Below are 26,967 nucleotides of genomic sequence, written 5' to 3'. Positions count from 1 at the left end.
AAATCACATTTTTCACCACTATCTTTTGTCTGAAAATCATCATTATAATAAACTTAAAATGGATGTAATATAAAAGGGCAGGACACCCATAAATAATAAAACTGATCATATAAAAAATTTGCATAAAATATAAATCCAAAAAAAAAAATATTAAAATTGTATTAAAAAATCCAAAAATCAAAAAAAGGGTAAACCCTCTTAAATATGCCTATTCATAAAAATCCTTTTCAATCAGCTTCGAGTTCCATGACATCTTTCATGATGCTTTCCATAGCATTCATTTCTTCAATGTCCACATCATAAAGACTGATGTCCAACGATCGAAAGTTCTGTGATATGTGTTTTGGGTTTGATGACCTGCTCATAGAAAAATAGAAAACTGTGGTTAGTTTCAAAACATATACGACAATATGGTTCTGGTTGGAAAGACAGGACCCACCGATGAGGAAATCTTTTACATTTTAATCAATAACGCTTATACATTAGAGTCACCATAACTCGAACACGCACGGGGAACAAAATTTTTTAGAGTTTTGGAGTAAGGTATAGAGTAATTCATTTTTAACTGAAGGGTTCATAAAACTCGTTCAAGTTTAGGAGGCATTCGAGTTGTAAAGTTGCGAGTTAAAGAGACTCTACTGTAATACAATAACGCATTTTGATAACACTATAATAGGGCATCTAAAGCCATAGATGAATCATGAGTGGTAAAATAATGCCAGCAGTGTAGCACATGCAATACAACGAAGAAGTAACAAAAACAACTTAGAAATCTTTTTAGATCAAGGTAAAGCAAATCAGAGCGAAAACTTTTTATGTATTGCAACAGGCCTTTTCATAAATTATTTTAAGTGCAACTACAATCAGTGACAAGATACTTGGCACAAACGGGAAATTCACCGGGAAGTTTTGAAACCACAATCGATTTGTAAGTGCTCTAAAGTAGGTTCGAAGGGTAGAGTTTTAACTCTGAGTTTTAACGCTAGACTTAAGACTAAAGTTCAAAAAATGGTCCAGGAGGGCTTGAAATATAGCCTAGAAACCAATAAATCCCTCCCAGATCGAAATAATCGATGAAATCAAGTTGAAGGCCTGAAATTGACATTCTCGCTCGAACTTCAATTTTCGTAAAATGGTAAATTAGCCAAAAGTGCCAATATGTTATGACACTGATTGTAGAGTCCCGTTTTGAAACCATTAACAAGTTTATATTTATATCACTTGAGACTTAAAGTTTAACTTTTTAAATGGAGTGAGCTTCTTATTAACTCCTCTGGGAAACAATAACCATAGCAATATTTTGAAGAACGGGGTAAGCGTTGCTCCTAACGTAATTTATCAAAAGGTCTATAGTAAGGGGAAATGTTAGACGATGTTATCGTCCGTTACACGGAAAGTAAAGGCGGAAAATATTATACGCGCGAAGTTTACAGCCGTATGGCGGTAGACGGGGAAAAATCGGCAGTAGAGTTTCGAAGAAACTGGCAAACCCTACCGGCTGTAAGCTCTTTCGGCAAAAAAAACCGTAAGCGAATTTTCTCCGGCTTTTGGCTTATTTCTTAGAAAGTGATTTGTCTTAGACTATAGCATAGTCTAGGGTAATACAAGCAGCTGAATAACTTGTATATAAAATGTTTAATAGAACTCAAAAAGTGTTCACCTGGGAATAACGGTAACGTTAACATGGATGGCCCATCTTAAGATGACATGTGACACAACATAATCGTAATGACCGGCTAACCCGGTGATCGTGTCAGATTCTAAGATAGGGTTGTAGCTCAATCCTAATAACTTCCAACGGGAACCTGAAAAAGAAGAAAGACGTTTTTAATAAAGATTAAGCAGTAGCACCCTTCTAACTCGATTAATAAGTGACCATGTAATATATACAGTGTCTCCGGAAAAAAGCGGAGCGAATCTTATACGTTTAATTTCCCGGGTAACTAAAGATGTTTGATAAAACGAAATCAAGCGATGAAATCGTCAAAATTGAGGTAGACGATGAGATTACAATATATTCTCTCTAATTCGATCTTCAAGGGGTCAAGAATATTCTTCGAATTGGTGAAAGATTCGAATTAGAGAAAGTATTTTATACTAATTCATAGCTGAGGGGACCAATATTTTAGTTCGAATTATAGAAAGATTCGAATAGTAGAAGTTCGAATTGTAGAGAGTTGTCTGTATTATAAATGCATCTTTATATCCCTCCATTTTTTCGGACGCATCGTTTTTTTATCATTTAAGGATAAATGGACGCTGAGAAATAGCGTAAAATATCATAATCCTCAAACCCTAGATTGTGTATACCACAAAATGCCACAGCCAAAAAACCCAACCCCAATATAGGATAAAATAAAGAGTGAACAAAATGTTACCTAGCGTTGAGAATCCCATGTATCTGATATTATATTCGGTACAAATCTCACGCGTATCTCGATCTTGGTTTAAAGGGTCAAACCAGTTCTGGATGACAGAAACAGGTTCCGCTGACCAATTCAACAACTCGTAAATTTCATCATGATAAATATTGGAGAATCCTAAACTTCGAATCTTTCCATCGCGAACAGCTTGCTCCATAGCACGCCAACTATCTTTCCAATCACCTTTTGGTTCGCCTGCAAAAATAACAAAGACTCTTTGTTCACTATAGACTTTCGAATACCTTCAGGTTCAAAAATACAAACGGAAAGTTGACAAACTGAATTCTAGCCAAAAAAACTTTCTCTTTTCTTTTGTTTTTCTGGTACAATCTCCGCCGAAATATATTGACACTTTTGGGTATATTACCGTTTTTCAGAAATCAAAGCTCGGGCGAGACTTGCGATTTTAGTACTTCCACTTTGTTTGGACTATTCGATTTGGACGGAGTTAAGTGGCTTCAAGGCTATACTCTCAGCCTTATTGGAACATTTTTCCAAACGTACTTAAAAGGACTTAAAAATCTATTGCGGTTTTAAAATCCGGAGGGAATTCTCATTCAGTGCCAAATATTACGGTGGCGAAAAAGTTGTGGAATTCATGTTGAATAGGAAACTAAACAGAGAGATACAGGTACGCAACTAAGCCCCTGTAACAAATTTACCTTCTTCACAAGCCAACAAGTATTCATCGCATTCTTTTGAATGAACCAAATACAGATCGATGTAGGAAATATTGAGACTCTCCAAAGATAGATCGATCGCTTTCAACGTTTCGTTGTATCCCAAGAACCGTGGATGGAGTTTGGTAACTACGAACACCTCATCACGTGCAACATCACTCTCTGCCATGGCTTTCGCGAAACTAACTTCTGCTAATGGATAGCCGTAAGCCAAGTCGAATAACCTGAAGAAAAGTAAAGAAAAATCTGTCAGTCAAGAAACGTAGAAATTGAAAAAGATTTGGCCATAAATTGATGTATAGGGGGCAGGGCACAACATGTCCATTCTTAGAAATAAAACGGTTTTAAAGATTTGAAGCGACGCTAGCATAAAAGGTCTCAAAAAATTCGATCATGCGATTGTTTTTATCCGGTAAAACGCCTTTAAATTTATACACCAAATCTGAATAATGCGATACTCTTAAAACGATTGAAAAAGGTTCCAGGTTCATATTGTTAAGGGCTTACAATATACTGTCAGACAATATATAGGATATTGTCAGAAAATTATATAGGAAAAGTGTTCGCATTATATTGTCAGCTCGATATGAAATATGCCAAAAATATAGAAAGATTTTCATACAGAAAAAAAATTCCTTTTTAAAATAGAGTACCTATTAGTTTACTCCGGCATTACGGTCCGCAAACCATATTATCGAATATTAATCGTCAATATATTGTGTAGTCTAAGAAGCTCTTGAGGAAAGGAAATTAGTAAATTTTCGGATTAATATCACTTTTGACAGCACTCTATATACCTGTATCCAACTTGAAGAGCATACTTGATCGAATCGTAGGTGGTTTCGTTCAGTAAAGCCGTTCCCAGCCCAAGCACTGGCACTAAAAAGCAAATATTATTGTAAACAAGGTGCAATCAGAAATTACCATTAAAACAAGTGATACTTTTATGAACCTACCTGGTTATGCATTTAACACATAATTAATATCTACGTGAGCGTGACCATTAAACCATTCAGAACACAAATAGTGACGATCTATTAAAATTAGTCGTTTGTTTCTTATAAAAAAGTTTTATTGACAATCGAATCATGATTGATGGTGGGAATTGCTATCAATGATGTTTTTTTTTTGAGAAAAATAAAGAAATGTAAGGAAAAAGCCCAATGAAAATCTGCAGAACGGCGATATCCGGCATATTTCCGGCATTTTCGGCCGGAAAAAAAAATGTTCTCAAAAAATCGAACTCTGTCATGTTTTGAGCATTGCGAATACGCATCTTTCTGCAAAAAATCAGATGAAACTAAAGATGAAAATTCGAGAAAATGTCAAAAAAATGGTTTTCCGGCATATTTCCGGCATTTTCGGCCGGAAAAAAATGTTTTTCGAAAATCGGGCTCCGTCACATTTTAGGTATTGTCATTTTGCATCAGTGTACAAAATTTCATAACAAAATATAAAGTACAGCTTGAGAAATTCAAGAAATACTGTCTTTCTGGCGAAAATAGGTTGTTCCGGCGATTTTTTAATAGTTCCGGATTCAAAAATCAATTTTATTGAAAATTGAAACATGCTTGATGGTGGGCATTGCTATTAAAATGTTTTTGAATGAAAAAACGACCAATCATAAGGAAAAAGTCTAATGAAAATCGAGAAAAAAGGTGATTTCCGGCATATTTCCGGCATTTTCGGCCGGAAAAAATTTTTTCTCAAAAATAGGACTCGGCCATGTTTTGGGCATTGTTAATACGCATCTTTAAGCAAAAAATCAGAAAAAACTAATGATGAAATCGCGAGAAAATGTCAAAAAACCGGTTTTTCCTGTATATTTCCGGCATTTTCGGCCGGAAAATGTTTTTTCTCTCGAAAATCAGGCTCCGTCACTTTTTGGGTATTGCCATTTTGCATCTTTGTGCTAAAAATCAGAAAGAACTAATGAGCTAATCTCGAGAAAAGCTGGTAACAGACGGACGGACGGACGGACGAACAAAGGTTAATTTATAGGACCTCCAGGTAGGTCCAAAAAGTCATTCATATCCCCGCCTAAAAAGATGCTTTTTTCTGAACTTAAACCTTAATCAACTTAATTTCCATACTTGAATCTCTTTTTTTCAATTGAGGACCTGCATAAGATTAGTTGCACGGTCATAACCAATACCATATCCGTAAAGCGATGTATTTGGTCAAATCATTACTGGACAGATTCAGAGCCGCATAATCCATCTTACTAAGGAAAGTTTATTTATTATAATTTATTTAATAAGACCCCTGATTTTTCAGGATCACAAAGTTCGAAATATTTGAACCCCCTCACTTTGACATAAAATCACAAACAGACAAAAAGAAGATTTTAAATGAAAAGGATACCTACTTTTATATCCACTAGCTAGCTTCACATCTTCCGGTTTCTTATTACGCCTTGGTATGCGAAGGTGCATAATCTTTTCGAAATTCTTCAAATCGATTTTCAGGATATCTCGGATGGGTATTCTATTGTTTTTGCACGTGACTTGAGAAGCATCTTGGTGAGCAAGGAAATCTTTGTAAACCTTAATTTCCTGGTTAGATGCAAAGGAATAAAATGAAAATTAAGCAAAGTTACTGAAAATTTTTTTATTTTATTTATATTGGAATTCCTGAAATTTAGCTATCAAAGAAAGTGGTAAGGGGTACTCGAAAACTAATGGGATTAAGGTGAATTAAAAAAGCCAGAATGCTGATTAGACCTACCGGATAATCGGATACACGTTTTTTTTTATAAGAACGTCAAAAATTTTTGAAGCCTTCGGATGTTCTTAGTTTTTTGGATTTGAAGCCTGAAAATGTTCTTAAAATGTTCTTATTTTCAGCATTTTTTGAGCATTTTGATGTAATTTCTTAAGAAAATGCATGTTTTTAAGTCTCCAAAGCCTTAGAATGTTCTTAGAATGTTCTTAAATTTTTGGGCCTCGAAGCCTTATGTTCTTATATAGTTTGTTCTTATAAAAAAAAACGTGTAAGTTACATGAACACATAACATCGAAAAAATGATTGAATCTTGAGAAAATTGTTAAAACTGGTTTTCCGGCATATTTCCAGCAACCCCGGCCGGCCCGCCGGCAAGATATTTTTTCAAAAATCGGGCTCCCTTACATTTTAGGTATTGCCATTTTGCACCAATGTGCAAAATTTCATGACAAATAGACGAGTACAACTCGAGAAATTCAAGAAAAAAGCATTTTTTTCCGTCGAATCTCGGCTGTTCTGGCGATATTTAGAAAAACCGACTACCAGAATCAGTTTCTTTGAAAAATGAACCATGCATAATCGTGGGCATTCTTACAAATTAAGTTTTTGTTTGAAAAACTAAAGATAACATAAACTGGAGTCGTTTATAATGCATGTAATACTAATAATACCAATACTAATAATAATACGGGATTTAGTTTGTATAAACGACTGGAAGAGTCCGGTGTTCCAGCCTTATAGATACCCCGGCTAGCTACGCAGAAACTTGCGTAGCGAGAAAACAATTTTTCAAGCAACAACAAACTCTCAAAACGAAATCAACTCAAATGAAAAACTTTCAATACACAAATCCACACACATTTTTTTTCTCAAGAATTATTTTGAGCGGGAAAAAATTATAATTGCAATATTGACACTTTTCTTTTGTTTGGAGTTAGTGCACAAAGGTTTCTAGACGACTAAAATTGTTCCCTTCATTACTTTTTGCTTTATTTCTACTATATATGAATTAGTCGTCTAGCTTGCTAGACTAAAGATAACAAGGATATAAAACGAAAAAATTCAAATCTGCAAAAACGGCGATTCCAGGCATATTTCCGTCATTTTCGGCCGGAAAAAATCTTTTCTCGGAAATCGAACTAGGTCATATTTAGGCATTTACATCTTTGTGCAAAAGTTCAGAATAAACTAATGATAAAATCTGTAGAAAATATCGAAAAACAAGTTTTTCCAGCACATTCCCGGAATTTTTGGCCGGAATTATTTTTTTCTCAAAAATCATCAGTGAAATGAAAAAAATATAACGAAAAACTCGAGAGATTCAAGAAAACCTGTTTTTCCGGCGATTATCGGCTGTTCCGGCGACTTTTAAGTGACAAATGATGAAGCATGCTTGATGGTGATGCACTGTTATCAATAATGTTTTTGTATGAAAAAATTGTATGAAAAAACAAAGAAATTATATATGTACAAAATTATAAAATAATAATAATTAACAATAATAAAAATAATAATAATAACAACATAATAAATACACCTACAAGAAATAAGTCCAATAAAAATCATCGCCATCCGCCATCGGAATATCAGTCAGAACAATGTCGATCAAAGTCAAACTCAGACGCAAGTAGGTAACCTTTGAGACAAGGCACACTTATTTGTAGTAACCAGTACCATGCTTTTACATCCAGCAAACAAAAAATTATTTTCATTAAGTTAATATTTAGTTGAATAATTTTTTCCTTGTTTAGGTCTAGACAGGTCTTTTGATATTGCCCAGCTCATGGGGCGTTTTATTTTATTGTTTTCGAGATCTGTTAACCTTATTTGGAGATTGCTCTATTATGACACAAGGGAGGGTTATTGTCATGCAAATGAAGCCCATTCTTTCTCACTGCAAATGAAATTTAGATAGTAAATAGGGAACCTTTGAATTTTTTAACATCAGTTTTCACTAATTCAGTAAGTGATTCAGCTGTTATCAAAATGATCAGAATTGTACTGCTTGTGGTATTTCTTGTCATTGCTTCTGGTAAGTTCATACGACTTTTGAAACTATTTGGCATTTTCAACGGATACGATCTAATATCCATCCTAATCATCTGACGAGTACACGTTTTGTTTATAAGAACAATTTTATAAAAACACGAGGCTGAAAATTGGTCAAAATCTTAGAAATAGTCGAACGTGCGCAACGCACTGGGCTCAACTTCAGTGGCTTCAAATCATTCATAGGACCGATTGTAGCAAAACAAACTAACTTTAAAACTCATTATTGAAGTCACAAAAGATAATTCCACAAAGATTATAACAGTAAATATTTGTCAATGCTAGTTTTAATTAAATCATACAATTCTAATCCGAGCTGAAAGAATATGAGATGGAGAAAACCAAGCAAGCATACTATCAGAAAATTTACATGTAACTCCAACTTTAAAATCAATGTTAGTACCTTAAAAGAATTTATTTTCCCAAGAACTAAAATATTTTTGAATAGCCAAAATCCAAAGAAAATTCTTCACTGAGAACTTAGTTTAAGCAATTTGACGACTTTTAGGTTTTTTTGTCAAAGTAGAAAAAAAAATTATTTGAGCTATAAAACTAGTAGTGTTCGGCAAATCAATTCATTTTAAGTATTAAAAAATGGTTAACAGCCAAGTCATTCAAACATCTTTACAGAGGTCTCTGTTTTTAAAATCTTCCATCATTGCTTTGCAGTCGCTATCCATGGGGAGATTCAAAATATTTTGGTTGAATGGTCTAAGGATTGTCAAATCAGACAATCTTCTAATCCTACTTAAAGGGACATAGACAAAACTAAGATCGATCCTCTTCATCCCCTTTGGAGGAATTAAGTCAATGACAATACTGCTCAAAGTTTGCCCTTGACTTTTATGAGCTGTGCAAGCAAAGGCAGGGACGAGCGGAAAGTGATTCCTTTTGATTGTGAGACTTTTCGCTCCCGGTTTGATAGTAAACGATCCATGCGCAGGGAAGACTGGAACATGATTGCTATCCAATCCCGTTAGCCCATGTAAATTGATACGATTAAACTCCACAACAAGATAAGGTAATGGTTCGTTTAAAACTACAACTCCAGCATGGTGAGAATTTGTTTGATTTTTGGGAGTTGGAATTGACCTGATGACTCCTGTGGCGCCGTTTGTCAAGCCAAGCTCAGTTGATATATTCCTCGTAAGAAAGACAGGCATTCCTTGATACAATGGAAGTTGACCAAGAAGACCATCAGTTTTAGTGCTTGGTAGCGATTTTAATGTGGATATCTCATTTTCATCTAGCTCTTTTTTTGTGACATCGACAGACTTTGAAACATAGACTGTATTTGATTTTGCATAGTCATCAATAAAAAAATTATTGATTTCTCGAACTAGCTGATTGCCAGGAACAATAATTGGATCTTTGGTAGGAGTAACGGGGCTTGAATTGCATCCAATCACCCTGGACGATAACACCATGTAATCCTCGAGTGTAGATTTCCCTAAAAAAAAGAAAACATCCGCGGAAGAAAGAAGATCATGAAACAAATATTTCATATGACAAAACATTCCAAGTGTTATCGGTTATTAGTAATTATTGAAGAAGGGATAGTTCTTTTTAAATGATATTAATGGTCAATTTTATGCAAAATATAAAAATTAGGCGAGATTTGGCTTTTAATGCTTACCTGTTCGTAGGCGGTCCAACAATTCTTGGTAAGCTTTGTCGGTAATCCTCATCTGCTGATCAAGAAGGACAATATGAGTTAGTTGTTTCCAAATTGATCTGCCCAATTCTCTTTGAATAGATGACTGGCTAGTTGAAGAAGGTATTTCATTGCTGTTGTATCTCCAAAACAGAGGTGTATCCAAGACAGGTGGGAACTGGGTGAAATCCCCAAAATAAATAATGTCGATTCCACCAAAAGGGATATCTGGATTACTGTGTTTTGCACGTGTGACGTTGCTGCTAAATTTAGCCAAAAGCCGACAACCAACCATCGAAACTTCGTCAAGCAATACTGTCTGAACATGCTCCCACTTATCCTCAAGTTTTGCTATTTTGGTGTTTCTTAGTCCTGCCAAAGAGGTTATTGTGCTACCACCAATATTATTTGCTGCAGTCCCCATGAAGGCGCATAAACGAAGTTGATGTCTTATCTTTAATTCATCATGAAAATAAACGATGGCCTTAATGACTTGGCTTTTTCCTGTGCCCCCAGGTCCTCCAACATACGCCATAACTTGTTCGGTATCTTCATTGCGTATTCTTTTGACGATGTTAGACGTTGCAAGTCGAAAAACTCTTTCTTGTTTCTCGTTAAGAGAAAACTCTAGCACAACATCATCGATGACATTTTCAATATCTGTTTCTTGACGTTCAACATTGAAGAGTATAGAGTTCTCGCGTGTCCGGTTTGAAGCATCTACATCCAGTGTGGTATCTTCACAAGTATTTGCAAACATGCTTTCCATTTCTTGTTCATTGAGAGACTTAATTTCCTTCTTCCAATGAAGTTGCTGTGATGTTGAAGCGATAAATTCATCGAGTGAAGAAGATTCGTGCGATGATTGCGACTGACTGGCCCACCCACTAGATTCAATGATATCCAAAGCTTGGGATGTTAGCATGTCTAATTCCTGTGATCGAATAAGTGTAATTTCATTTCGAGTCTCCTCAAGAGTGAAATCGATTTCTTCTTCGTTATCATGGTTTCCTTCAAAAACATCAGGGCTACGCACTTGAATGCTTTCTTCTTTTTCTTTCATACCAATATGCATTTCTTTGATGTTCCAAATAAAACCAATACTTTCCTTAAAGTCAGTGTTCATATAAGTTTCTTCCCAGCTAATTCCATTGTATAGCTGATCAAAATTCGAGAAAGGTTTGAAGAGTAACAACATACAAGTGTAAAATTTTTCCTTGTCACCATCTTCACTGGGTGGTAGGAGTGATAGGGCTGGGATGACTGCTTCTGCCCTTTCAATTTGTAAATGGGTTTCTGATTGAGGGTGACCTTCGGCAAAAAGGTATCGTGGCTGCGGTTTGCGTCCCCTGCCTCCTGTCTTTTTGGAAAGTTTTCTCTTTTCTTCATCTGATAATTTAGCTTTGTAAATTTTGGAGCAGTAATTATAGAGACAAATATCGGATAGCTCTGACCCTCTATTGATGTAGTCAACCATTAGATTAACCAAAACCAACCCCTCATTTCCAAGTGTTATGTTATAGCCCACTTGTGTTTGTTGTTCTTCATCTTCCTCGTTTTCGAATACTTCGTCAAGACAATCGAATCGTCGCATTTCTTCGTGCACCCATGCTAAACTGGAATGCAAGTTCAATCGGACAAAAGAATGAGACGTCTTCTTGTCGGAATTTCCCAATAAAAAGTGACAAACGTGCGACCCTGATATCTCTACTTCTGTAGTTATCCTATTAAGGCATTTTGTAATCAACATCTTGGAACGGCTTATATAATCACCTGGTACATTAGCGATATCCATTTTTTTCCTTGAAGCTGCAATAAGCGGAAGCATTTGGTGGGTTGAGAGTTGCGACTTGGTGGCATAATCAGTCATATAAAACACACAAGCCTTACCGTCCTTTCCACTAGGGATAAACTTGATGTCGTGGTTGCTTCTGATGCATGTCATGACGATCGGGTTGTAATTGTTTATAATTGGGCTCGTTCTTTTTAATTTGATTTCGTTCTCGGTTATAACCGTTTCAGGGTAAAGGTCACGTGGAAACCCAAACCTGCATTCTCGTGATTTACCATACTTGTAACAGGTGAATGTATGTCTGTGCGTATTTGCGACTTTTACAAGCTTATTGACATCATTGGCAAGTTCTTCAGCAAATTCTTCTGTCGAGGGGTTCACGGGTCTCCGCAATGATATTTCAGAAACTTCTACTTGAGGTACTGTTTGAACATCGTCCATGTAGCCTTCTTTGATGATCGATTCTAAATAATTCACCAAATCGTTCTTGAAAATATCATTCTGTAGCTCAGTCTCTAGATCAGTAATTGCTTTAAAACCTACCAGCCAGACCAGCATGTGAATATGTAACGTGCCAGTTCCTTGCTCCTCTATGCAACCATAGTATGCTGATGATGTCCCAAAGATACCACCACCTGATTGGTGATATCCTAACAAATACGAAGTGAAAGCATTTACAACGATATTGAAATATCTAGCAGCAGAGACAGGGTCATTTGCTACGTATCTTGCTCTATCAATAGTGGATGGTAGATCTGACGCTGATATCCTGCTGAAATCGATTTCATTCCCATTTAAAGAGAGGAAAATTGGTGAATGGACAACTGCGGGGCTTATTGTTATCCATAATGGTGGCGTCCCATAACGTATCATCAAACCAAAGATTTCCCTCCTGTAGCTTTGCTTGCAAAAAGGTGAACCTCGAATGTGTGATCCAGTTGAAGAAAGACTTTTCATGAGTGTTTTAATGTTTGGATCTGTAATTGTCGTTTTATTCTCAAAAGATTGCAACATCTGTACCAAATTTCCTTGCGTGATTCTAGCAATATCAGCCGCTGAAGAATGAAAATTGGGTCTTCTAATCAAAAGTGAGGTGTGAAGAGAAACGTCGCGCTTCTGAAGAACATTGAAGATGTGGAATTTAAAAGAAATATCCATGCTAAACCTTTTATCAGCAAGTAGTAACATATGACGGATGTATGTTTTCAAACTAACAGGTGGGTGGCGCTTGATTTCTGGACCCCCTAATCCATAAGGAAACAACCAAGGATAGGCACCGACCCATAAAACAGGGTTATTGTAATCTGTGACAGGTAGAGCGCCATGCGGGACGTACATTGCCCCTTGGAGTGAATGGACTGCAGCAGAAACTTGTTCTTTGGAATGCACAGATGATCCATTGACATCAACCACGCCAGATGATTCCATAACCACAAAATCAGAAGTGGTGCTTTCATTGTCAGCCTCACTGAGGTCCATCTGTGGTGTGTAATTTGCGTGTTCCTTCCCGTCCTCATCATCTGGATCTTCGTGTGATGTTATGGTGGATAGAATTGCATCAGGTACATCATCGTCAGGCAGATCGACAGACGATAAAATGACATCAGAGTAAAGTGGGTGGTTGGAAATTAAGAAGTTCAATGCATCATAAATCTTTTGCCGCCTCACTTTGAATACCTTTTTTAGAAGTTCTCTTGACGGAGCACCATTACCAATAAAAACAACCTTCAAATGGTCTGCCAAAATTTTTGGGTTCGCTGGTAAACTTTCAGCAATCTTGGCAACGTCTTGAGGAAATGTGATTGTATTTCCTTTTATTGCTGATTGTGCAGTTCCTGGACCGGCAAAAGACCAAAGCGTTGTGACATACATTTTTGGGCGATAAAATGCTATCAATAATTTTTCTGGTAAGGTCAAGTCGCAAAGCTCGGGCGGTGCTTTTCCAAATTGAAAATGATTAGCAATACTTAACGGTGGTAACTTTCCATTTTGTAGATGATGCAAACATGCTTTGCAACAGACAACATTCTGTTCATCGGTCCCACTAGATGATAAGATCAAAGCATCATGTTTATATTCTTCTAATATCTCACCGTCAAACGAATCTTGAGATAGGAGTTCTTTACTTGGTACGTCTTCAATGAAGAATTTTTCAAAGTCTTGAACTGATTCAGCACATACGGCGCATTCAACTACACTCAGGGATTCATTTGATGTTGCTTGGATGAATTTTGTCAGACAGCTCATTTTATGCTCTTCAGTGACTTGAGGAGGAAATGTTATTTCAGATTCTTCTGTTTCTTTGTTTCTGCTAGCTGCGGTCTTTGCTGCATTTTTCTGTTGTCGCTGTTTCTTCTTTTCTTCGGTTTCGTTGTTCCTGCTAGCTGCGGTCTTTGCTGCATTTTTCTGTTGTCGCTGTTTCTTCTTTCCTTCTGTTTCTTTGTTCCTGCTAGTGGCGGTTTGTGTAGCATTTCTCTGTTGCCGCTGTTTATTCTTTTCTTCTGTTTCATTGTTCCTGCTAACTGCAGTCTTAACTGCATCTTTCTGTTGTCGCTGTTTCTTCTTTCCTTCTGTTTCTTTGTTCCTGCTAGTGGCGGTTTGTGTAGCATCTTTCTGTTGTCGCTGTTTCTTCTTTCCTTCTGTTTCTTTGTTCCTGCTAGTGGCGGTTTGTGTAGCATTTTTCTGTTGCCGCTGTTTCTTCTTTCCTTCTGTTTCTTTGTTCCTGCTAGTAGCGGTTTGTGTAGCATTTTTACTCTTTCTTTCTCTTCTTGTCTGATATGATTCAGCAGATCTCTTTTCTTTTATGTATAAGCTTGCCTTTTCCTTTCTTTCTTCAGCTATTCTTGCGGGTTCTCTTCTTCTGTAATCGCTCTTTCGTTGAGCAGAAGTCTTTGATATCTGATTGGAAAAGTATGATGCCAAATCTTTCTTGACCACAGGATGCATTGATTGATTTTCCTCTAACAAACGATCTATCTGACGACTTTCAGCAGAGTTACTTTCCAATTGTTGAGTTGGGACAGAAGACAGTATTTCACGGTCAATGACTTCAGATTTTTGATAAATCAACAAATAGGGCGTTGAATTATCATTTGATGTAGAGTGAAACTTGTGGAACTCTCTGATATCCTGATCATTTGTAAGGTACCATTTCCCATTCCGTTTGACTGATGAAGTGTAATGTCCAGTATTCGGGTTCTGTCCACTGTGCCAGATGATACATTTCAAGAAGAAGTTTTCAAATTGGATTATGTTTTCTTCTATTACGATGTTGGGGAAGATCTTCCGGCTTTCACCATAGATATCATATCGGAATAATTTCAGCTGTATGACCAATGATTCGGAAACATCTGCAAGAAGTGACGCTTTGGTACAGTGGCCACGTTTACCACATCCACCATATCGCATGTCACAAAAATAATCTTCTTGTGGAGTATGTCGTAAGCTTAAAAATTCTAATTATAAAACCCAAAAAATTATTGTATGAAATTATTACACTTTGAAATTTGCACATAATGGGAGACATCGTTGAACCTCGTTTTAATGGGTGGGGCGAGAGACAACTTAGTCAGGGATCCAATTCCTTCATCTATTGCTTTTTCTTTTAGAAATTTATGAATTTCATCAAATTTCTGTATACTTTCTTGAAACTTTGAACTTCGCTAATTTTGAATATGTATTCAGAATTTGCGTATCTAATTCTTTCATAGATAATGACAGCCGCTCACTGCTTTAGTCTTAAACCTGCTGCTTCAGATATCACAGTAGTAGCCGGTGCACACAACATCAGAATTCATGAAGACTCCCAACAAACAATCACGGCTAAAAGTTATGTAGTGAACCCAGGATATAATCCCAACAGTAATGTAGCAGACATTGCTTTGATTGAATTATCGACTCCATTGAAATTCAATAAGCGAGTTGAACAAGCTCGTATTCAAGCAAAAGACGAGTATCCAAGTCTGAAAAAAACTTGTTCTATTGCTGGTAAGAACTTGTTATTTTGCTTATCAATTAAGACCAGCATTTTAACTTTTCCCATTGTCCATAATTGAGTTAAGTATGATCCAGTAGATATAAATTGGCATTATATTATGGCTCACTCTCGAATTCCTCCCAAAAATACAAAACAAGCGTAAATATGGAAGGATCGCCAACGATAACTGCAAGGAAGGAGGGCGTCAAAAAATTATCTGCTCAGGAGCTGCGATAGCCTATACTAGACTTTTTCCTACGCAATAACGTCTAGCCCAATTTGTAGTCTACACAATAGACAGATCCAGGCTTTTAGGCCTTACTCTTGGTCTATAGGCACTGCTATAGGCGGCCACTAGTGACCCCCACCGGGAATTGCTTATCAATAGGTTTAAACATAATAGACAACATTCACAAAAGATGTTTATCAATAGAGATTTTAAATAAAAAAAATTTTAAAACACAGCTGATTGGCTTAGGTTTTGAAACTCTCTATTGTTCATTAAAACCTCAGTGCGCATGCGATTTATCTGGAGATTCAAAACAAGAGGAGTGCTCATAGCCCGAAGAGTAGGAGTTTTACGCTCGAAACGAAGGAAGATATGACGTAGCCTACTCAATTTGCGACTTTTTAGAAAGTCTTGAATCAAGGTTTTCAGACTCCAAACATTCGATTTTTGACGTCACTTTGAACTTTCGAAGCTATTGTAGCAGGGAAAATCGAATTTGCGTCAGAACACTTGAAAGGCTTCTATTTTTCGAAAATCATCAAAGTGGGACTCACTAAAAAACATTATATATACATTATAATGTATATTCTTACAAAGAAAAGCGTGTATATGGAGGAAAATTAAAGGCTAAAAATTATTTTTCTCTTTTTTTTCCGGATAGGCTGGGGTCAAACCAGCGTTGATCCAATTGTTAGACCTGATACATTACAAGAAGCACAACTCCCAATCCTTAAAGAACGTTTCGCCTTAGAAGAATTTATCTTCGCAGGATTTATGGACGGTGACAAGAAACCTAACGCATGCTATGGTGATTCTGGTAGTCCATTGATGTGTAAAACAACCTATCTTAGAAGATGGGTTGTTGAAGGACCAATATCTTATGTCTCTCCAGAGTGTACCTTTGATACTGCAGTTACACCAGTGGCCAAGTATTTGAGTTGGGTTAAACAGTACGTTAAAGATCTGAAGACTCAGAATTGATTAATATATGATATGAAATAAAAAGGAATCTTCTACAGTCATACGATATTTTTGTTTTTACTTTCTGTTCTATATGGTTCTATGGACTTAGTTAAAAGTTGAAGATTTACTATGCATCCACGGAAAAACGTCAATATTAACTTTCGAAGCCTTCTTTATTTTGTTTAGCGTTTATTTGGCAACTGCAGAACCTAAATCCTCCCAGTATATTGTGGTTATTTTTACATATTGTTTAGGACTGAGCTAAAGGATCATTTTATAATCATCATAATTATTAACAAAATCAGATTTGGCTAAATAATGACATTTTGAACTCACCTGCATATAGACTAAGATTTATCACCTTCCCGTCATTAGACATTTGAAGTCAAAAACCATAAGGAAACTAAACCTACATAATTATTGAAGTATTCAAAAAATAAACAGAGAAATAATTCTCAATTAAAATTGGTAAATCGGGTAAATTGTAACCAAAATTAAGTAAGTCTGTCAAGGGAAATAGACGCAAAAAATATTGAGGATGGTTCTCTGTTGAAATCGAAACGTCTATAAATTTAATGTTTTTCAAATGAACACCAAGAAGCTTGCTTCTGTTATCAACAAAGTTTTTACTGGGTGTTTTTCCACTGACGGCTTAAACTAACAGGATTAACGAAACGTGTAATAAAACTTTGAATAGTCCAAAATCATTCATATATGGATGAAAAGAGATCAATATCTACCACTGGTCAAAATTTCACTTGAAAATCTTGAGATTTAAAGGGGATCCTCGACCCAACCCCAGGTGCCACCCCCTACACTAAAAAAATAGAAAGATGCTCGAAGTGTTAAATTGATTTATGTGAGAATTGGAAAACTTCTAATGAACTGAAATACGCTCTATGATTACGAAAAAGGGGAAAGAAAGTGGTTCAAGCTAGTATAAACTGGTTTAAATCAGGTATCCGACCGTTAATTCAGGTCTTCGGTCGTTAATTCAGGTCTTCGGTCGTTAATTCAGGTCTTCGGCCGTTAATTCAGGTCTGCGTCCGCTGACGGTAAAAAAATTGCGACGCCCTTCCCCCCCTCAACGCTTGTAAATTTTCGATTTTTTTTCCCAACCCAATATTTTCAGCTGTCAAAGGAAGCGTCCCTTGCAAATTTTCAAAAATAATTTTGGCACCTTGAATACACTCTACGAAAACTAATACACGTTTTTTTTTAATAACAAGTGATACTTTTATGGACCTACCTGGTTATGCATTTAACACATATATAATTAATATCTACGTGACGTGAGCATTAAACAATCATTCAGAACACAAATAGCGACGATCTCTTAAAATTAGTCGTTTGTTTCTTGAGTAATTTGGCTGAGAACATCAGTAGTGGTAAACAAAGTAAAGAATGAATCTGATTGGTCGATGGAATATGTCCTTCAGTCTAAAGAATCTGCTTGAGCCATCTTTTACATACTTTCATGCAAAAAATCAAAAAACAATGGTCCAATATTTCACAAAGTCCAAAAAAACCTTTTTTGGCCGTTTTTTTAGCTGAAATTTACCCCAAATTTTTCCCCAAAAATCAAGCTCCGTCACATTCGAGGATTTATAGTTATGCATCTTTGTGCAAAAAATCATAAAAAATGAAAGATCCAATCTCAAGAAAAGCTAATACCTAAGTAATTGATAATGTGCTTATAAAAAAAAGTTTTTCTATAAAAACACGCCAAGCAAAGTTATTCGAATGAACGCGGAACGTTCAATCAAGCAGCTGGCTTTTAATGATGATAAATATACAAAGAGAGGAAGGCCTGTGAGAACTCTACTTTACCAGGTTTTAGATAATTTAGATATTTCTATTGACGAGCTTTGCACCCTTGCCCTTAAGGGCAAGAATTAGAATTTGATGGAGAGATGTGTGACTGAGAAAACAGGGACTTATCCCAGGTTTCCTCTCCTTGCACATCTCTCCATCTTTGTTTAACCTAGGAATAGGGATACAGTAAATTTTATATATACCGGGTGCACCAAAAAAAAGTATACAGGTTTGTCGAGATATTGTGAGCTTCATGATTTAAATTTTTTGTTCATTCTTTTTTTATCGTAAAGAGGAAGCTCTAACTTGAATTTTGAGCTATCATACTTTAAATTTGAAAAAGTAGTTCGAAAGTTATTTTTAAAAAAACTGACTTTTTTTCCATGTCGAAATTTCAAAAATCGGGCTCTGTCACATTCGAGGGTTTATAGTTACACTTCTTTGTGCAAAAAATCAGAAAAAACTAATGAGCCAATCTCGAGAAAAGCTGGTAACTAACGGACGAACGAACGAACGAACGAACAAACGAACGAACGAACGAACGAACGAACGAACGAACGAACGAACGAACGAACGAACGAACGAACGAACGAACGAACGAACGAACGAACGAACGAACGAACGAACGAACGAACGAACGAACGAACGAACGAACGAACGAACGAACGAACGAACGAACGAACGAACGAACGAACGAACGAACGAACGAACGAACGAACGAACGAACGAACGAACGAACGAACGAACGAACGAACGAAGGTTAATTTATAGGACCTCCACCGGGGTAGGTCCAAAAACCTCCTCACTGAGTTCATGCCAACTGTTGGTTCAGTAGTTTTATGTTCAGATGAAGTAAAGATGTTTGCCAATGTAGAGTGACCGAAAAAAGAAGCTTTGGAGTTTATCATTACCTCATGGTGTTTGATGCTTTTCCTTTCAAAATTGAAGCAATCGAAATGGAATGATAAGAAATTGAGATTTTCAGACTCTGGCTCCATATGATGCAATGTCATCTTTGGAATATATAATAAGTCACCTAAAGCGAAAAGAATTATTACTTACTTTAGCTTAAATACGATAGAAAAGCAAACAAAACCATGTTATAGACGACTATGTAAGTTCCAGCCAAGATCGACAAAAGTTACTGTCTTAAGAGCTCGCAGCATTAGATTTGAACAATCTAACCGAGTTTATTGATTTAATTGAGAGATTTTGATTTTTTAATTGAAAGATGTTCCTACCTGGCTTAACAATGACAACTTGGTATGGAGTATTTGCAAGGTGTGATTTCTCTATTGACGATGAATCTCCAAAGTCGACATCCTCGATGTCAACTGCGCTGAAAATCTTGTCCGAACCAAACAAAAATACATTGATTGGATTGAGCAATGGTATTAGAAGTATATCTTTGTCATGACTTGATATTCCTGGTTGGTGTGTATTAAAAGTTGCCCTGATGTTCCTGATACCTGAGAAAAAAGGAACGAACGTTTACTTAAGCTAATATTGTAAAACCTGATTATACATTAAAGGTTTAAGGGTCTCTCTTTTAGACTATCTCTGACAGGATGGCAAAATCACTAAATATGCAAAATTAGATCTGACCGTATCTGGTGAGAGGGACCAATTCGGTCAAAGTTATCATTATCATTAATCATTAAATTAAATTATCACATCATTATTAAGACTGAAATTGAAAATGGTCCACATTTTACTACAAAATTGATATTTCAAAATCTACTAATAATGCAGTCAAGGTCATTGTCATCTCAACAATCAGGTTTCATTAATAGACATACCTGGCACAAATTCTTCACACTGCAGAATAAGAGGAAGAAAAACATCATCGGAAAGCGGATTGGAATTAGTGATATTGGACGACACTGATGATTGCGCTTTCAATTTTTCAGCGATTCCTGATTGATCCTCCTTTAGTTTCCCTAGTAGGTAGTCTGCGATACCCCATTTTTGAATGGCAGGCCAATGATTAACAGTATCTAAAGGGAGAAAGTATTTCGATCATGGTCTATTTGAAAGAAATGGATTGGCTGCAAAAATTTAAAAAGGAATTTCGAGGCTGAAATTCTCTGAAAAGAATAATAAATTATCCAGGCTTTGAGCTAAGTTAAGTTTCTTATAAAGAAAACGTGTATATCATATTGTTAACCGGTTACTTTTTCGAAGCGGGCTACATGGCTTTTTGCGCAATGCAATTGGTTCTTTTCTCATGACGACGGGCCTACATTGTCCAGAGTTGCCCGTCGTTAGGAAAATTCATTGTGACGTCACTTTTTCAAAGGAAAATGAACAATGCGTTTACATCATTTCTCTCATTTTTTATTTCTGACGTCAGAAATTATAGCAATTTTTTATCTCTTTTCGCTTGTTTTTTCTGCTTTATTTCGCTATTTTTCCTGGATAAAGCGATAAAAATCAATCAAAGTTGAAGGAAACGGTTAACAAATACAATAATGGCCGGTTTTTTTCGGGCTGTACTGGAAATATTGCCCTCGGTAAACGCAACAACCTCGCAAGCTCGGTCGTTACTTGACCTCGGGCAATATTTCTCAGTACAGCCCTCACTAACCGGTCATTATTGTATTAATAAAACCCCATTTTCCTTCAAAAATACAGAAACTGAATATATTCTTTAAATACAAAAGAATATTTTCCTTTGAAAATACGGATGAATAGAAATATTTTGGGAAATTGCCTCTGGACAGGACAAATAGTAAATCACTAAGGCTCAGTGACTTTTACTATATATAATGAAGTAATAATAATAACATATTAAATTGAAAAGAACTGCATGGAAGTCAGCAGGAATTGAAAAAGGGTTTTCTAAATTTTAATTGTATTATCAAGTATTAGCCAACGTCCCATAGTACTGAATAGTTGGTCTTTTGAGTCGATTTTAAAGTACCTTGTATCAGGAGTGGTTTATACTTCAAAATGTACCGCTCATAAAAATCAGCCCCTCCAGGTGAAAATTGTAAAACTTCGATCGATGTAGGCTCTGGCTTCCTCAAGTTTTGAATGAGCGAACATCCTAGAAAAAGGAGAAAAGACAAAATATTCAATATCAAATACTATGATATTGTGAAAGCTCTGTATCAAGCTGTTACAGTTGGGTCATAAGGAAGTGTTTTGACGAAACAAAGAATTTTTTGCAAGGAAAACAGCTGTGAGATATTTCATCAAGTAATCTATAAAAATGGCCCACGCCACGATCCGGAAAATTGTGGGACCAAAAGTATAGTTACTTAGGAGGGGCAAAAATGGTTTGCCCAGACAGGAGAAAATTTTGATTTTGACCCTCTTGTATACCTTGAAATGGCGACGCTATTTCAGACTGACTTTGCCCAGAAACCAAGTTATTGAAAGTATGAACTGTGACATTATTTCAAAAATAACATTAAAAAAAGGGATCATGCCCTCCCCTTGAGCTTCCCAGTAGCGTGGGCGCTGAGGAAGAACTGTAAGTGGAATTTACAAAAAAATATATTGATATAAAACATAAATTTACCAACTTGAAATCTCCAGTAACACCAGAACCAAGAAGCAGGAACAAACTTTCATCTTTAAAAAAATATTTTCACTTTATTTTTCACAGAATTTGATAAGAGTACATCAAAGCCATGTTCTCACATGTTTTATCTTTCTCTTTTCATTCTCTTTTGAACATTATCTGCCTTTTGTTGATACATAGATGAAAAGGCTTATTAATTTCTACTTTATATTTCTGTTTATCTATGAAAAAAGCAGGTGAATATTTTTTATGAAAACTTCAGGCCTAACAGATGTTTTTATAGACTTAAAATTTTAAAATGGTGAAAAATGTGAAAGCAAAATGCACTATTTCTTCTATTTAGCATTGGACAAGGTCAAAACATTTGGTTAAGAATAGGACCTTTCTTAGGAATTCAACACTGGGGCTTTAAAAGCTAAATCATACCAGATTGTTAGAAAGAGGCTGTTAAATATAATGTATTTCATCATATTTAAAACAATAAATCCCAGACTTTTACAAGCTAAATCTTGACAAGAAATTAAAAAAATAAAAATTTAATAATACTGGCATTGACAATTGGGTATTTCACAAAACAATGATAGCTTCATAAAAATAAACAGGAAAAGTTGAAAAAAATTTGAGATTAATCTGGTGGATCATAAAGTCCAAATATAAATTTGATCTGTTACACATTTTATTTTTTATTAGAACCCAGTTTATGAGAACATTGAGGCTGAAATTTGTCGAAAAAACTAAGAACATCATAAGAACATGCCCAGCCTCAGTTTGAAAAAAAAAATGACAAGAAACGACAATTTTTTTCTCTTTTCAAGCAGTTTTAACAGAACTTAGGGATGGATTTTCTCAAATCAAGAGTCAAATATTGTCCAAATTTTACCAATTTCAAGTGCTCTTTATTTTGCATGATATTGTCGATTTAGAGTAGTCTGAAAAATTAAGAACGCATTTAAGAACATTGTAGACTGAAAACTGCCAAAAAAATAAGCACATCCAGGCTCAGCCAAATTTTAGGTGTTGTAATAAAAAAAACGTGTATCACTTTAAAAAGAATCAAATGAAAATTCAGAAAAAAATGAAGTGAACATTTTTCTAAAAAAGCGATGCATTGTGGGATTGTTTCGGGATTATTACAATAGAATTCCTTCACTTTTTAAGAAAAATTAAAAACTCTGATAAGATCTATTGAAAAAATATATGACTGAATATGAATGAAACAAAATATAACAACAAAGAGAGTTCCTTCATTGACATCAAGGTACGTGTCACACTTGCAATAAAATAAAATGGATCTCTAAGAATACACCCCTGTGTCACAGTCCCACTGGAACCCCAGTCACACTGGGAAATTTGGCAAAATTTTGTCCTTGATAAGAAAATACCCCGTAATGTCAGCCATACTGCAAAATTTACTTTGATTTCATTCATCCCCATTCGAAATTCAATGTTTAAAAATTGCACTACAAAACCCACTGGATTTTTTTAACCTTGGAGCAAAAAATGTACATGATTTCTGAAAAATTTGTCAAAATTTGTCAAATGTAGGATATAATTTAAAGTGATGTAAGAGTATTGAATAAAGACTGTCAAAATCATCTATCTACAACCTTAATTGGAAAATAAATCATATAATACTATTTTTACATGAATGTTAAATTTGATTTGATTTAAATTTAACATTTTTTAATTTTTTGTCTCCTGAATCGTTTCCAGTAAAGGAAAAAGAGAATATTGACAATAATAGGCCAAAAGGTCCATATCATCATAGTTTTTGAGGGCATGTATTGTTGCCACCATGGTACTTTGGGTTTGGTGACAACTTTTACTGTCTCCTCAATCGAATCCAAACGCTCAATGATACTTTGCATATTATCTTCCATTCTTTCAAGAGAATTTACAATCTTAAGTCCGATAGTATCATTACTGTATGAGCCACTGCTGACGTAGGAGTCAGTGCTATCGCTGTGATCACTAGGTGGATTGTTACCTTGAGACTGTTGTGATGGGTGGTTACTTGAGTGTGAAGGGTGGGATACACTATGTGTACCTGCAGGCGGGTGTGATCTTTGATGTTGATGGTGATGGTTTCCATTGTTTCGATGACCATTGTCGCGTCCATTATTCTCATCCAACCTCTTGTGGCGACGCACATGGTAGCTCCTTGATATTCCTCCGTTACTGAAACCAGTTCTTTTGTATTGTCCTCTTCTTGGTTTATGGTATGGTTGCTTCAATTCTCTTGATACAGGATCATGAGAATCAGAGGAAGATTCAATAACTTTTGATCTTTTTCTGACGACTGGTTTGTTTGTTATAACAGTTTCGTTGAAAGTGACTCCTGAGTCAGTTGTTGTTAGAGAGCTTTCAGTAACTGATTCTTTCTCCATTGGCATTTCTGAAGGATCAAGTGGATCACAAAATATTTCCTCTTCTTCATCTTCATCTTCTTTTTCATCACTACTTGTTTCATCCTTACTCTTATCGAGCTCCACAATCTCAATCGATTCATTACTGCTCACCCCCAAGGGACCCTCTGGTATACTCTCCTCATTCAATTCAAATTTCACATTTTTTGATTCATGTGTTTTTTCAAGGAGAATAGAATGTTCATGACCATTGGTTTCTAATTCACTTTCATCATCTGTTAATATATCATTTCCAGTTTTAGTTGCTCCATTACTTACTGAAATGTTTGCCTGACTTGAGACAATGCTGGGCATTTCAACATGGTCATTCATTTTGTCTTCTTTCTTCACCATATCCATGAGTTTTCGGCTCATTGGGATATGGTTTGCTTTGCAAAAAGGGATCAAAAACTTAGCAAATTCATGTTCTCTTTCTTGGAATTCTTCAAGTTCTTTCACCCTGACAAAGAGAACCTTTATTTCATCAACATAATTTTGCATTGCTTTCTCGCGTGGAAGGTCACCAAGGCCAGACCAAGCATCCCATTTAGCACGGTTTATGTAATCCCAGAATCCTGGTTTAGGTATATTACATGGTCCAAACTTTGCTTGCTTGAAATAACTGTATATTCTTGCTGCTTCTGCATAGGATGGCTGAAAAGAACCTTTCTGAGGGAGTGATTTCACCAATTGCACAGCTAATTCAAAGTTTTCAAGAACTTCAGATTCCTCTGTTTCTGGTTGAAGATCTTTCATTTTGCCAATCTTGATTATTTATTATTTCTTAAAGAACAAGTGATACCATTATGGACCTACCTGGCTGATCAACAGAAAAAACTAAATTCAAAATAAACAAAACGTCAGAAAAAACTATAATGCATTCCCAAAGGGTTATCCCAAAATACCACTTTTTCAGCACATTTCTATCATCAAGGGACAAGAAACAATTTTTTTCTTTGAAATTAGGCTACATTACATTTTAACAACTACTAAGTTGGTTAACTGTGAAAGAAAATCAAGGAAACCCATTTTTACGCCGGTTTTCGGCTGTTCCAATGAATTTTAAGGAGTTCCGGGTTAAAAAATTACTTTTTTCAGGGATCAAAGGATGCAAAGTCTTAAAGGAATATCGTTAAAAGGAATATCACCTGCTTTGTATTTTTGATAAAAATGATGTCACTGTTTTCATTTCTCTAAAACAGCTTTCTTTGAGCATTTAAAACTGTTTTCAAAACCTGTTAATTTATATCCACGTGTACTATCAGCATCCTATTGAGCATGAAAAAACATTTTGTTGTAAATAGGTGAAAAAGCCTCATATTTTGTGATAACGTCATTATTTACATAATTTTAGTGTCATTTTGTCATTTGTGGCTGAATAGAATATTTTGCATATAATATTTTCATTATATATATTTTTAGTAACTTATGTTATGAATTATATATGTTACAAGTGCATTACAATTTTCAGGTTTATATTTTGTTTGACCTGTGACCTGTGTTATGACCTGTGACCTGCTTTTCAAACTAGCCAAATGTTTTTACTTTGTTTTTAGATAACATTCCAACACTAACACATTTGTAAAACAGTGCAATGACTTCTTTACCGATGAAGTTTGTATCCATAAATTTTGTATGGGTAAATTTGTATCAGTAAATTGAACTGATAAAAGATACAGGTAAAAGTTACTAGTTGAATTTTACTGATAGAAAAGCATTAATTGAACTGGGAATTTTAGCACATGATTGATAATCTACCATTAAAAACGTTGGTTAGATTGTTCCTTTTCCCATGGAAGGTCATGGCCATGTTTTGAGCATTGCGAATACGCATCTTTCTGCAAAAAATCAGAAAAAACTAGTAAGGATAAAAATTCAAGAAAATGTTAAAAAACCAGTTTTTCCGGCATTTCGGCCGGAAAAAATGTTTTTCGAAAATTGGGCTCCGTCACATTTTAGGTATTGTCGCAAAATTTCATAGAAAATATAAAATACAGCTCGAGAAATTCAAGAAATACTGTCTTTCTGGCGAAAATAGGTTGTTCCGGCGATTTTTAAATAGCTTCAAAAATCAATTTTATTAAAAATTGAAACATGCTTGATGGTGGGCATTGCTATTAGTAATGTTTTTGAATGAAAAAACAAGCAATAATAAGGAAAAAGTCTAATGAAAATCTAGAAAAACAGCGATTTTCGGCATATTTCCGGCATTTTCCACCGGAAAAATTTTTTTCTCAAAAATCAGATTCAGCCATGTTTTGGGCATTGTTAATACGCATCATTGAGCAAAAAATCAGAAAAAACTAAAGATAAAATCTCGAGAAAATGGCGAAAAAAGAGTTTTTGAAAATTGGGCTCCGTCACATTTTGTCCATTGCCATTTTGCATCTTTGTGCCAAAAATCAGAAAAAACTAATGAGCCAATCTCGAGAAATGCTGGTAACAGACCAACGGACGAACAGACAACAGTTAATTTAAAGGACCTCCAAGGGTAGGTCCAAAAACTCCTTGAAACAAAAGCGGAGCAAATAGAAAATGATTTCATCAACCTTGTTCCCAGAGTACTATCGGCTTTTTGACGTTTACTGATTAGGCGCCAGATATTCTCTGGCGGGCGGGGGTACTTGGAAAAAAAAGTGTTTCAACCAGTATTCCAACGAAGCCATATTTTGCTTTGTACAGAAATTTCCCCCGCTCAAATCAAAACAAAAAAATGGTCAAACTCACT

General features: G+C 35.6%; 3 protein-coding genes across 3 annotated transcripts; 1 reads left to right on the top strand and 2 right to left on the bottom strand.

Annotated features, from left to right (window-relative positions):
- Nucleotides 1-3: 3 nt before the first annotated feature.
- LOC136818866 (uncharacterized) lies at nt 4-22,057 on the bottom strand. Its single transcript, XM_067075094.1, has 11 exons — nt 21,836-22,057; nt 21,229-21,354; nt 20,105-20,302; nt 19,547-19,774; nt 19,217-19,341; nt 5,472-5,658; nt 3,901-3,982; nt 3,086-3,327; nt 2,379-2,618; nt 1,661-1,805; nt 4-357 (listed from the first exon to the last, which is right to left on the bottom strand). The coding sequence occupies exons 1-11, from the start codon at nt 21,882-21,884 to the stop codon at nt 228-230; spliced, it is 1,752 nt and encodes a 583-aa protein (XP_066931195.1). The 5' UTR covers nt 21,885-22,057; the 3' UTR covers nt 4-227.
- Nucleotides 15,036-16,549, top strand: LOC136818901 (granzyme F-like). Its single transcript, XM_067075140.1, has 2 exons — nt 15,036-15,309; nt 16,189-16,549. Exons 1-2 carry the CDS (start codon nt 15,036-15,038, stop codon nt 16,506-16,508), a joined length of 594 nt encoding a protein of 197 aa, XP_066931241.1. The 3' UTR covers nt 16,509-16,549.
- Nucleotides 22,058-23,317: 1,260 nt separating the features above from the next.
- LOC136818865 (acyl-CoA-binding domain-containing protein 4-like) lies at nt 23,318-25,145 on the bottom strand. The gene has a single exon (XM_067075093.1). It carries the CDS (start codon nt 24,993-24,995, stop codon nt 23,508-23,510), a length of 1,488 nt encoding a protein of 495 aa, XP_066931194.1. The 5' UTR covers nt 24,996-25,145; the 3' UTR covers nt 23,318-23,507.
- Nucleotides 25,146-26,967: the final 1,822 nt, after the last annotated feature.

Source organism: Clytia hemisphaerica, unplaced genomic scaffold (genome assembly GCF_902728285.1).
Source record: "Clytia hemisphaerica strain Z4C2 unplaced genomic scaffold, Clytia hemisphaerica genome assembly, whole genome shotgun sequence".
NCBI lineage: Eukaryota > Metazoa > Cnidaria > Hydrozoa > Leptothecata > Clytiidae > Clytia > Clytia hemisphaerica.
The sequence above is the reverse complement of the archived record's forward strand: the minus strand, read 5'-3'. Positions and strand labels throughout refer to the sequence as shown.

What these genes read in the sequence shown, in the direction of transcription:
- LOC136818901 (XM_067075140.1), top strand. Translation starts at nt 15,036, where the DNA reads ATGACAGCCGCTCACTGCTTTAGTCTTAAACCTGCTGCTTCAGATATC. An exon ending in AAAAACTTGTTCTATTGCTG is followed by an intron (nt 15,310 to 16,188) that starts GTAAGAACTTGT and finishes TTTTCCGGATAG; the next exon opens with GCTGGGGTCAAACCAGCGTT.
- LOC136818866 (XM_067075094.1), bottom strand. Translation starts at nt 21,884, where the DNA reads ATGAAAGTTTGTTCCTGCTTCTTGGTTCTGGTGTTACTGGAGATTTCA. An exon ending in TAAACCACTCCTGATACAAG is followed by an intron (nt 20,303 to 21,228) that starts GTACTTTAAAAT and finishes TTCTCCCTTTAG; the next exon opens with ATACTGTTAATCATTGGCCT. An exon ending in CTTGTTGGCTTGTGAAGAAG is followed by an intron (nt 2,619 to 3,085) that starts GTAAATTTGTTA and finishes TTATTTTTGCAG; the next exon opens with GCGAACCAAAAGGTGATTGG.
- LOC136818865 (XM_067075093.1), bottom strand. Translation starts at nt 24,995, where the DNA reads ATGAAAGATCTTCAACCAGAAACAGAGGAATCTGAAGTTCTTGAAAAC.